This window comes from Drosophila grimshawi, unplaced genomic scaffold (assembly GCF_018153295.1).
Source record: "Drosophila grimshawi isolate 15287-2541.00 unplaced genomic scaffold, ASM1815329v1 contig_1377, whole genome shotgun sequence".
NCBI classification, from domain to species: domain Eukaryota; kingdom Metazoa; phylum Arthropoda; class Insecta; order Diptera; family Drosophilidae; genus Drosophila; species Drosophila grimshawi.
In genome coordinates this window covers 12,692,682-12,706,304 of record NW_025062900.1, presented here as the reverse complement: position 1 = coordinate 12,706,304, position 13,623 = coordinate 12,692,682, and the positions used below count along the sequence as shown (strand labels likewise).

Below are 13,623 nucleotides of genomic sequence, written 5' to 3'. Positions count from 1 at the left end.
CGCAGGGATAAACTTAAATACAATAAACAGTTATTGATGGGATGCTCTTAATATTGCTTATGTAACTTGAAATAGTTGAAAAAGTAGCGTGCCAAATAGACATAAATCTTAAGTAGCGTCCTTAACCATAGGTAATCAAACTTTTTAGCTACAATAATTCTTAACCTAAATAACACTTCATACATTTTTAATGTCTAGGCGTTACGATCTTGCTCTCGTTGACCGTGTTCCTCAATATGGTTGCCGAGACAATGCCAGCCACCTCAGATGCAGTGCCGCTGTTAGGTAAGATGATTTTGTTTACCAAAGTTACTCCTGGTTATTGCTTATTTTACATAAATGTGTAATCCTTGTAATATCCTTATCGTATATATGTACTTGTATTATCGCTGTGTCTACAATGTTTGAATTTGCTTTTGAGTTCGTGTGCTCTTCTGTTTACAGTTCACAATTAAGTGTTTCTAAATCATATTAAAACATATATAACATAACTCTAACTTCTAAAGTTGCTATTGCAGTTACATTCACATATATTCATATATTCATGCATTTCTAAAACGATTTTAATAACCAAAAAATCCGATGATTTTATAATATTAAAACTTTGACACACAATTTACAAAATAAAACGATATATCAGCGTTTTCTTTTAAAGAATTTTTCAAGCAGTTTCTTTGGCTTTAAAGCCAAATGATTTTGATTGTCAAAATCGTTTGACTTGAAAGCAATAAAGAAACCGCGTGCTGATGTTAAAAAGAGTCTAAAACCCGTAGAGAAAAAAATAATTTAAAACTAATTGGTAGGGTACATAAATTATGCAATTAAAACTAAAAAGCTATATTTAAATAATGAAAAAAAGAATTATAAGAATAATACTTATAATCCCAGTTATGACACACTGAACACACGAGTTGGTTTGATAAAATGCACACACATTTGAAATCGAGTTAATTGCACGCTATAATCTTTTTTTGGATTATCAAAATTCAAGTAATTCCAATTTCGTAACCTGATTAGATTCTAATGTTATATTGTATGGGTTGTTTCTAAAAGCTAAATTAATAAACGTTATGTCGAATTCATTCTCATATTTCAATAAACTTTACAACATTTATAGTCATATTTTGTTTTAAAATGTCTGAGACATAGTTAAACAATAATTACTTAAAAAGCGCTTTATATGGCCAGGCTATTTAATCAAGAAAATAGATATTTTACATATTCTAAGTATACACAAAATATCTTAGTATCTGGAATAGCTTTTTATCTTATATAAGCTTGAAAAACTTTTAAAAAAATATATACGACTCGCTTAGGAAACAATCTATACAAAATAATAACTTATAACTTTCAAATTACAACCAATTGAGCCACAATATTTCATTAATATTACTTATTAAATATACAATTAAAATTTACAGTAAAATTAAACTTTTGTTGGAATTTCAATTTAAATACTAAAGTCTTTTAAGATTCAAATATTTAACTTTATTGTTCAACTTAAACTATCTAATTCAGTTTTTGGCGTACATTTTTTGGGTGTCTACTTCATATACATAACCACTAAAATATTAATCCAACTAAAAATTAACTGTGTGTGTTTGAAAACAATTTTTTTATCAATACAAATAAAGAGTATTTGTTATGCCTAAACAAGTAAAAACCAAAAACGTTTAAAAAAAACTAAGAACAGATTTGCATTTCATATAAATACTAACTAAAATATTTGTATATATCTCTACCTTTTTTCTCTCTTTCACAAATTGTATACCTTTTGTCGAAAATACTCTCAATAACCCAAAATAAAAATTCAAATATCAAACACTGAATGAATTCTGATCGAAATATGGTACCCTGAAATATGCTCGACAAAACCAACTAACCAACCAAATAAAATTAAAAATAAAACAATAATAAACCGATACAAATCCAAAACAACAACCAACACCAATCGCACTAAAACAACCACACTGAAAACTTAAAAAAATAAAACAAAACAAAATCTATAAATGATAAACTATTTTATATATAATGACAACACGCCCAACCAACCAACAGGTACATATTTCAATTGCATAATGTTTATGGTAGCTTCATCCGTTGTGTCAACGATTTTAATATTAAATTATCATCATCGAAATGCTGATACGCACGAAATGTCCGAATGGGTAAGTTTTCAAAATGGGTCATTCAACCAACCTAACAACCAACAACTCGTATCCAAATCAACTAACAAACAACAAAACATCTGCAAAATGCGAACCCATCACTTATCATAGCCTCAAGCAGCAGCAGCAGCAAAGGGAGAAAATTCCATTCCAGAAGCGTCAACCGGACGTGGTGCTGGACTTGCTCGCCTGCTGCTCTGTTTACAGTCGCAAAGCATTAGCATTTCTTATGATTTATCTGTTGCTAGCCCCACAAAAAAAGACAAACAGAAACAACTGCATATATTTTTGAGAAATGCGCTAAAATAATTTATGTGTTAGTTAGAAAAATGTTCTTTGTGTTTTCCTCTGTTCTGTGGTCTCGTTGTTTTGTTATCACCAGATATCTTGTGTTGTACTTATTACTCATTTATTATTGTTGATCCAATATAAAAAATTGTCGAATATTTGTTTTGTGCTGCCACAAAATTAAGCCACACCTTGATCAGCAGTTTGCATTTTAAATCTAGCCTCCAAATAAAAACTTGCAAACTTGTTCAGTTTTACGGCGTAAGCCGCATATTTGTGGAGTGTTTCCGGATGAGCGAACCATGAAGTGGATCTATGAATTTATACTGAATACTTTAACACAAATATTTTTATGTGACATGGAAATAAACACAACTTAATTTATGCTTATCACGTCTCATTTATCAATAACAAAATAGTGTGAGCGAAGAGGAAAACACCTTATAAATTTGTTAAATACCTTTGAATACTTGCCGAATATATGTGTACTATATAAGCAAATATTGTAAATATCTATCACACATCATAGTCCATAGTCCATTCACCAAGTTCATAAAATTTCTGTGAAGCCTCCAATAAATACAAACCATGCAAAATGCAATTCTTCTAGTTGCTGCACCAAATATACAAATATATCTAAATATATATTTATTACTGTTATTATGATTGTAATATTATTGTTGTTCTGCCCCGTTTGTTGTTGTCGTTGTGTTGTTGTAATAACTTTTTGATTTGCCTACAAACGTATTAATTTTTCTGTACTTTGGTTTATCATTGTGTTCATTTTATAGCCTACTTAGAGGCATTTATGCAAGCTGTTTTTTTTTTTTGTTTTAGAAATGTACTTAGCTAAAATCAAAATAACAGCTGAATTTCATGTGTGTATGACCCAAAAATAAAAGCCAAATTAAATGTCAAAAAAGAAGCGAAAAGATGAAAAAATAATGAAATTCCGAGCCCAAATGTGACGGACGGATGTACAGAGTACGAAATAAATGTTGTAACTATGTGACTAGCCAACATGTCTGCTACGACGAGTACTAAAAGTGTCTACTATAAAATAATTTATGTAATGAAAAATATCGTAATGTTGATGTTGGGCCCATAATTTTCTTCTTATATATTCCTAAAATTCACTCTGTATAATCAATCACTTCCTCCCCCTCTATCTCTGTTTTTTCCCCCCGCAATTCCAAACCTATTCACAAGCTAACCAGCCAACCCAATCACTAGCCACTAATTGCACAATTTGTACTCTCACATTTCTAACAGATGAAAGTGCAGCCTAATTAATTTTAAATATGTCACACGATTGTGTAAAATGTTTGTAAATTGAATGTTTGACTCATATGAGTTAATGGGTGGGTTTTTAATAAAAGCGTTGTTTTTAAAGTTAGTTTAAATTATAAAATAATGTAAATTCTAAGATTTAAAAATAGTAGAGGTTAAAGCCAGGGAAAAAATATCTTAAATAAATTCATTGCCTTAACTTTAAATGTATTACAAATTTAGTTAAACTTACAATAAATCAAACACCATTTTTTTTTTAACAATAACTTTTAATTTTACTTATTATATCCAAAACTATGCAACAAATATTTCAAACATGGTACATTTTTGGGTATAATGAATATATATAAGGGATTTTAAATTTCTCTCTTATTGTGACCCTAAGTACCAAATAGTCATGACTAATACTAGTACAATACTGGTATACCAGTAGCTAAATTAAGTAAAGTATTTAAAATGACTCCAGTTTGATAAATTTTTAATAGGTTTTGGGATACAACTTAGTTATATAAGTCCTCGTATCGCTATCAAAATTACTATATCAAATTCAAATAACTGCCTGTCTAATGTTCGTAGCATGAGTCATATTTTTTATTGTATTTTGTTACCAGTCCCTTGCCAATTGAACATGGCCAACACGTCAAGTGGAAAGCAATTTCAGCAAATGCAATTGCATGAACAGCATAATGGAAAATTTCAATGCTGCTTACACTTTACAATACAATGTACATTACATATATATAAAAAAGACGTTGTTTGGCTCACAAGTTGGCTAAAAGGGGCCGCTAAACTGAATGCAGCTCAGTGGAAGTCAATTGGCTTTTAAGAAGTCAGTCACATGAAATGTTTTCTATGGTTTTTTCGCCGCGAAAAATTGTGGACAGGCACTTGTGCCGACTCAACATGCAATCGAATTTAGAGGAGTTCAAGAAAAACCCCAAATCGAGTGCAAACACACATACACACACACAAATACACATTTGAAAAGTGAAAGACAGGCGACAGTTGGCCCAGTTGCAGTTGAAGATTTTATAGTGACACGGGCAGGAAAATTGAGTCAATTGGTAAAGCAGGTGCATTAGAAATGTGAAGCGCTTAGGGCATGTACAAGAACTGCCTTGCTGAAAAAACCCCCTCGCTCCCTTCACATCCCTACACTCCTTCATGGTTTTTCGTTCTGTGTGATAACAACAAATCAATTTGCACAAAATTTGCGCAAAGCGAGCGGCCAAAATTGAAAGAAAAAAAATGAAGCAGAACACAGTTCTGTGGTCTGTGGGGCAATGCCGCATATCATGGGGCAGGCGATACGCTCTCGAGCTTTCCATCGGATCGCATTCAAAACTTTGCATTTGGTTTGCATGCCACGTCCTCAAGCGCATTTCCATGTATCCATCGCTTGTTAGCGACACCGCCAACGTCAAAGTAGTACAACTCAAGCAGGCGGTCCGGTTGGGGGGTTTCGGGGGCTGCAGCAGATGTCAATGTGGCTTCGGTTTTAGATCCGTTCAGCAAAAAACAATTGCTTCGTAGTTCCACAATGAAGTGCAGTTTAGCATGACAATCGATTGGATTTCCGTTGTTTCTTCCGTCTGCTGCGCTCTGAACTTTAATCAAAGCTCAACAACGGCTGTGAATATTAAATGGAAGGAATTTCAAGAGATTATACAGGAGATAGATTGTTGGTAATGTAACTTTATTCTTCGCAATATTTTCTCTTCAGTATTAACAGAAAATTTAAAAAGAAAATATTGAAAATTATAAAAATTGAATTGAACTCAAAATTATTATAGTTATAAATGGAATTTCTAGAATATATTTTAAGAAGTACATTATAATTTTAATACGATATATTTACTGTTTAGATAAAGACAACGATGACATAATTTCAATCAATTCGAAAAATAGCTTAAATTTAACATAACCGAAAATGAATTTGTATTAAATTGATTTATAAACTTTCGTCTTACAAAACTTGTTGCGTTTTGCTGTTCCTTCGATTTATAGCCAGCATATATCAACTGTGTGCGTTTGTATAAGTGTTTTGTATATTTATAGCCGTCAAGTAATCGGTCGATATACATGCGTATGTGATATATTCATATATATATATTTGTGTGTGTGTATTTAGCTTAGATAATACCAAATTGTTGTCTGCGTTATTGTTATTATTGTTGTTGTTGTTGTCGTCATTATTGTCGTTGTTGCTGTGACGTGTTTATTGTAAATCATAAATTTTGCATGCATCATAGCTATAAATAAACGCCAGAGCAACAGACGAGAAGAGAAGCACTGCACATAAATATTATTATAGCTAAGTGTAATAGTAACGCACACCAAAACATCCTGCCGTTACCCAACACTTGCCACACCACTACTACACACTACCAACATGAAGAACAGCAACAGAGCTCTCTCGGTGGGGGCATATTGTTGCTTTAGTTGTAATCAAAATCAAATATAAATCATAATTGTGTGACGTATTTGTGTGTTTTATGCCACAGTGAGTGTATGTGTATGTGTGTGTCTGTGTCTGTGTGTCTGTGCTCATGCAAAAGCGCCATAAATCGTTGCCAGCCCAGTTAAGTATGCCACATATTTGGCCAGACACACACACAATCGCATATGCATACACACAAAAACACAGAGATACTGAGCTCATCATTGAAATACTTGTAATACACGCATTTGGAGTCGAGTTTGCCTCATGCAGTTCGTCTACTAAACGTTTCAATTTCCACCTGCTGCCACACATGCCACAACCCATTAGATTCGCATCGTATTTTTATGCTGGCTGCCATGGATATTGCGCATGAGTCGACCGGGCCGACCGCTGATATTGGAATTCCCGACAACGCCCTGCTCAGATACCTCATCTGAGCGAAAGCATCAGATACTATCCGATGTTGAGCTGAAAGAGCGGTACTTATTCTTCCATAATACACATATATACGGATAGGGCTTGCTGCAGCGGACACCCACGGTTCCTTTCTTGCCGCCTTTAGTTGGTATCATACAAATCAAATAACAAAATCATTTTTACCAATTAAATATGACTACTAATAATTTCGAGCATATCAATTATTAAGAATTAAAAGAAAAACCTATATATTCATATTGGTATTAAATTGTATGCTTGCTCCCTTAGGAAAAGTTTTGGTAAATATACTTGATGCACAAAAAAAGTGCTCAAAAGTTAAAAGAGTATCTTAGAAAATAGTGCGGCCTAAGGTGGCTGTCCGTTCGTAGAGCTTTTACTGAACATATATGTGTGTATTTTGTGCAAAATGTTTCTGTGATCTGTTGATATGCTAAAATAATCTCTTTTCGCCCCACGAAGGTCCTCGAAGTCGCTGCTCGCCAATGTGCTCGACATTGATGATGATTTTCGGCACAATTGTCGCCCCATGACGCCCGGCGGAACATTGCCCCACAATCCGGCTTTCTATCGCACGGTTTATGGGTAACAACAACGAACACAACAACCACACACACACTAAACATTACGCACACTCACACACACACATACACTCTCAAAAGCCCCCCCACAGGCTTATCTCACTTTAGTGGTTTACCAATAAACTCATCCCCTCACCTTCACATCTCTCTCCACCCCGACCCGATCCGTTTTCCGCACATCCGTTCTTCCGCTTTCCGCTTTTCCCCTTTTGCAGGCAAGGCGACGATGGCAGCATTGGGCCAATTGGCAGCACACGAATGCCCGATGCGGTCACACATCATACGTGCATCAAATCATCAACAGAATATGAATTAGGTTTAATCTTAAAGGAAATTCGCTTTATTACTGATCAGGTAAGTGCTTCCGTTGTCAACATCCCAGCCTACGCATAAAGCTTGAATAAATCATATTTCGATTAGCTTTACTTTATCTCGTGCGATAGAATTCCATTAGGCAATGCCATAATGTGTATATATATATGTATATATACCCTTGCAGAAAGTATTACCAATTTTCAATCAATTGATATGGCTTTAAAACAATGTCCGTTTGTCTGTTTGACTGTTTTTATACTCTCTCACTTTCTTTCTCTATTTCTATCACTCTCTTATTAATTGCAATCTATTAATAAATCAGAATCAGACGTTTAAAAGCAAAGGCGTTTTATGTATCTTTTTGCCAAGATATAAAAATGGGAATTTAATAACATAAAATCATAGACTATTTAATAAAAAGGCGAACGTTTCTTTTTGCAAGGGTATTTTAACTCCAGTGATAATTCTCTTAATTAGTATACAAATTGATTATATTTTTGATAGCTTTTAAAAGAAATTTAGTGTATTTTCAAGCAGACAAATTTACTTGCATGGATATGCGAGTGCATATCACTTATATATAAATTTATATATTTGCTACATATAAGTTATCCTAATATTTGCACTAGCCTATGATGCACAATTTATTTAAAATGTATATTGCATAAATATTATTATATTCCCTAGTCTAGATTCGATAATATTGTAAAAACCAACACCAACAATTTTTTAACTTCTTTTTCTCTCCAAAATTTCTTACTATCTTTCTAAAAATACAATAAACCAATCCATAACATAATATTATATAATAAAATCCGTGTTATCAACAATGAAATTGTAATTAAATAGCTACGTAAAGACGACGAGGACAATGACATTGCCAATGATTGGAAATTTGCAGCTATGGTCGTTGACAGACTGTGCCTTATCATATTCACAATGTTCACAATATTAGCCACAATAGCTGTACTACTATCAGCACCACATATTATTGTCTCGTAGCCATATGGGCGAGGTGGTTATTGTTATTGGTTTTATTATAAAATCAATTTGTTAATTATTAAATTAATAACGAAACTTTTTAAGTAAATTTAAAACCATTTAAAAAAAAAAACAAAACAAAAAATCAACAAAAAAAGAGAAAAAATACTTATATAAAAACCATTGACTAAATAATACCAAAAGAAAATTAAAAAAAAAAACACACATCAATAATTTAAAAATAAAATGAAACTCGTTTAAAAAGTCTTTAAAAAAATCCCAAAAACACAAAGAAGACTTAAAAATCATAACCTATAATTCTTTAACCATTTTTAATTCCAAAAAAATCCTTGAGCCACAAAAAACTTAAGCCTCGAATCCAAATGTCCCAAGCCAGTAATTAAGTTTCATCCATTTAATGTATTTAAAAAGACAAGAATGAAACGGGTATATTTTCTTTAAAGATTTGTATATTTTACACTTTATGAGCAATTTTTCACAAAACAGTCGATGATTTCAAAGAATTCGTAGTACACTTTAATGAAATTGCAATATTACATTAATTGTTTCGAAGACTTCGATTTTATACGCTCAATTCCGTATGAAAGTATTGAGCTTTATAAAGGGAAATACATAGTAGAAATTAAATGGATCAAAATGGTAGGCAAAACCCAACGTTTTTTTATGCTGGCTCTCCAGCAAGATTATTAGAATTACTGAATCAAAAAAAAAAAAAAAAGAAAAAAAATCCAAAAAAAAAACTCTTCTTGAGCTTTATATTATTCATGCAAGTAGCTTTTCCAGATTCAGATTTTTTTCATAAGATCATCAATTCCATAGCTTCCAATCAAACTTAAAAGGAATTGCATACAAGACATAAGCTTAAAGTCACATTCTTAGAACAAACTGCATTTCTAAACAGAACCAATATGACGACCTACATATCCAAAACACTTGTACGTAAAAACTCCTTAAAACCTTTAAAATGTTTATTTCAACTAAAACAAAACAATAAAGCAATCCCCATCCCAAAGCTAAATGCATATACAAAACCAATAGAATAACCCATCCATCGAATCGAAAATAACCAATTGGAATTACAAAATTTAAATAAAAAAATATATATATATTACCATAACGAGCAGTGAACATAAACGAAAACCTGAAGATCATTCCTCAGAGTACTAAAAAAAAAAAAAATACCAAGCCCAATATGTGCACAGCAAATGGAATGCAAATGGTATGCATTACATCTGAATGTGAACGGCACAGCAAATTGATTGAGGATCGAAAATGCGAAATTGATAAATTAAATGGTTGCGAGCAATAATATCTGCGTGTTGATGAATTGCATGATTTTTTTGGTGATGCAAACAATGATCGATCGATCTATTGCCTGAATACTCTCTGTACTCAAAGCAAAAGTTCGCTCATTCATTGCATTGAGAACAGCGAATGTATCTAAACTGTACACAAATTTACAACTTTCGGTATTCTTTTTCTATAAAAAAAATATACACTTTATTATTTTTACTTTATTAAAAAAAAAAACAAAATGAAAAGTTAAACTCAAAAGCTAAATAATGAATACTGAAACTTGGTACAACACCAAAATGCATACAACGCGATTCAACACCTTCCAAAATAAAACAAAAAAATATACAAAACATAATAAAGTAACACAAAAAAAAAAGAAATACAAAAAAAAAATACCAATAACAATGAACATCATAGAACACAAAACATGTCCGGTGAATGGCAAATTATGTGCTTTGCTTCAGTGTTGCGAGCACATTAACAAAAACACTACCACAAATCACTTACCAAGAGAGAGCTTTATACATACATACATATATAGAGATCAAGAAAAGGAAGCAAAAACAAAAAAATAGATTCGTATCTCATGAGTCTTCTTCTTCATACATTTGCATACACACAAATGTATATACTCAATTAAGTATTAGCTGAAGTTTCCAAAAAAAAAAAAAACATATATATAAATCCACAGATCCACTGGTCTGTCGTTTGTTACTGTCCACAAACTAGCCAAGCACACAATTTCTACACATAGCGAACAAAAAACAAAATATATAGATATATATACACCAAAGCAACAAAAATCTTAAAAATTACAACTTCATGTGAGTCAGGTGAGAGTCGGCAATGGTAATAAAATCACAAGTGGTAAATTATCCTGATAACTTGGTGCCATTTACAGCTCTCATGGGACTCCACATGCCTAAACAGAACTTCACGTAAATATATGTTAAAATTTCACATGTTTAACATTATAGTTTTATAATTTTTAAGTTACAGCAATTCTGCTTCTAATTGTAAATCTTGTGCATTGAAAACAATCAGAATTTTTCTTTGAATATACAAATAATAAACAACCGCAACAACAATAACAACTTTAACCGATAAAGCAAATACATTAATTTGCGCATATAAAGGATTTAAAACAAATACTATTACAAAACCAATACGAAAATGTCATAAGTTTAAACTAAGATTAACAAATTACACATCATAATTACATCATAAAGATAATTAGGATTCTATCAAAGAGATCTGAAAAGTAAAAACCAAACAAAACCAAACCGACAAATATATAGCAATAGTTTTCCTTGTATATTGTGAAAAAGAAAAAGGAGAGACACCGAACAAAAAGGGATCGAAAGGATCGGAAGCCCTTTTAAGTTTTTTTTTGTATTTTTTGTATAATTTTTCGCATTTAAGAAACTTTTTAAACAGATTTTATACAATTTATATGCAAGTACAATTTTGAACCTATACAAAAATGTTGTGTTAATTTTGCTTTCCGTTTTTACAATACGAATGCACTTTATTTTGGAATCAATTTTGAAATCGTAGTGTTTTTAAGAATGTCGAAATTTGTGGGACAGATTAATAAAGTTAAGGTTTAGCTTTTGATAACAAAAACCAATGAATCTGATATCTAATCTTTGCAAGAAATATATGTACTATTTCAAAAAGGTGAAAACATTATATTATTTTCTTTTTATTTCACAAATCACAAATTTTATTTGAATATTTGGCTCTTGATTTCGTAACATTCTTCACATGCTATTAAATGGCACAAATTTCGATCCTAACACAAGAGTAATACAAATAATTTAAATGAAAATAGCAAGCAAGCTGCCAGCATGAAAAATAATAACAATAATTAATTTTAATATTTTGTAAATTTTTCATCATTTGAGCTCATTTCTAGTATCTGAAAGAAGCTGAGAAAATACAGAAAAACCACTGAGGAAATTGTAAGACAGTTTAATTGAGAATACAGCAACATAGTAAGGCTTAGCAATCAATAACGGGATTAAACGCAAATCTCATTAATTGACAAAACCAACCGTTTGACGTAAAGCATAAGCAATTTTTAAACGAAGTCAAAAAAAAACAAAAAGCAAAAAAAAACACAGCAGATAGATTTAAACTAATAGAAAATAATGGAAGATAGCCCTGTTCCATGCAAGGACGAATTCAAACAAATATGTCGAGACAGACTGCACCCGAGAAAAATGCTAAGAAGCTCAAAAGACAGTTCAAGAGATTAATACTACATTTAAGAGAGGTAAACAAATAAATACATTTCGAGTACATCAAGAAAACAGTTTGGAAAACGTTTCTTTCATCATACATACATACATATGTGTGTATATAGTATGTATATGCATACATATACTATATATATATATGTGTATATATATATACATTTCTTTTTTACACTGAAAACAAATATATATAGATATATATATCTATATAACTATATATATATATATATATATATATATATATATATATACTTAGCGTACTATGTAATGATACAAAATTATTTCAAAGCAAATGATGAAACTTTTTCCTAAAAACTAGTTGCATTTAAATGAATTTTAAAAAAATATACATAAAAGTATATATTTATTAAAAGAAAAACAAAAACAAATGAAAACCATGCTCCTTTCTCTACTAAAAAACAAAAAAAAAAAACATAAAAACAACTTTAATATAATACTTAATTAGATATTAATAATAGTCAAAAAGTGAAACAAAAAAATAAAAAACCAAGTCAAGCGAACAACAAGAAATCGTAACTAGAAAATATTAAAATTAAATTAATTTTTAAAAATGAGAAAACAAAAAAAAAAGAAAGAAAATGCGCTGATTTTTTATGTCGTTATTAGTATTTAAATTTAAATAATTGCATAAAAAACCATAAAAAAAATTTAATAAAAAAAAAACAACAACAAAGCAGAAATATATGAAATAAAAATTAGAAAAATTGAAATTGGTCATTTTGACCTAAATAGTAAATTATAGAAAAGAGATAAAAGAAAAAACCAAACCAAACAATTGAAAGGCAAAACCCCGACAAAAAAGATTGTAAAATTTTAATTATTATTATTCAATAATAAAAATATAAAAAGAAACAAATTGACAGAGATACCAAAAAATCAAAACAAAAAAAAAAAAAAAAAAATACAGATGTCCAACAAGTTTTATTGACGACATACAAATTTGATATCTGTATTAGTGGATCACCATTAGCAACAGCTTGCAGAGAGACGAACTGAAGACCCAGAAAGGTAAATCCCGTGTCGCTAGTTGTAGGTTTAATATCTGTAAGATCAATGCAATGTATTATAAACACCGCAGGAACTGTTCAATGTAAATACATATTGCTTAGTTTACGTCCATACATCATTATGTCATCATCAAAGAAAAAACACCTATCGCAAATAATTGCGATAGAGCGATCATAACATAATTATTATTATTATTATTATTATTATTATTTGAATACTCATGCAATCATCGTCTGGTATAGCAACAATACATTGTAAAAACAAGAACAATAGAAGAATATTAGAATATTTAGTATTGTAATAATCAGTTGACATATAACAATTAATGCAAGCATAACAACAACATAAAATAATACAAAATCATAGTTCAATATCAATGTTGAAATATTTATATTCAAAGTGGTAAAATTTTACATCAGGTCGCATCCGGACCTGGCGTCATTCTGATTCATTCAAAGAAAATTTTACGGAAAAATTCTGATGTCACGCGCAGTTTGTCAACAAAACCAGCTGAAAGA

General features: G+C 30.8%; 1 protein-coding gene across 1 annotated transcript in view; it reads left to right on the top strand.

The window, feature by feature from the left end:
• LOC6562564 (neuronal acetylcholine receptor subunit alpha-7) overlaps positions 1-8,568 on the top strand; it is a 31,784-nt gene extending 23,216 nt beyond the window's left edge. The window contains exons 6-11 of the mRNA XM_001988347.3: positions 199-285; positions 2,059-2,168; positions 6,517-6,668; positions 7,087-7,209; positions 7,421-7,559; positions 8,370-8,568. Coding sequence (XP_001988383.2) covers positions 199-285; positions 2,059-2,168; positions 6,517-6,668; positions 7,087-7,209; positions 7,421-7,559; positions 8,370-8,522 — 764 coding nt within the window. The 3' untranslated portion in view covers positions 8,523-8,568. The remainder of the gene's footprint in view (positions 1-198; positions 286-2,058; positions 2,169-6,516; positions 6,669-7,086; positions 7,210-7,420; positions 7,560-8,369) is intronic.
• Positions 8,569-13,623: the final 5,055 nt, after the last annotated feature.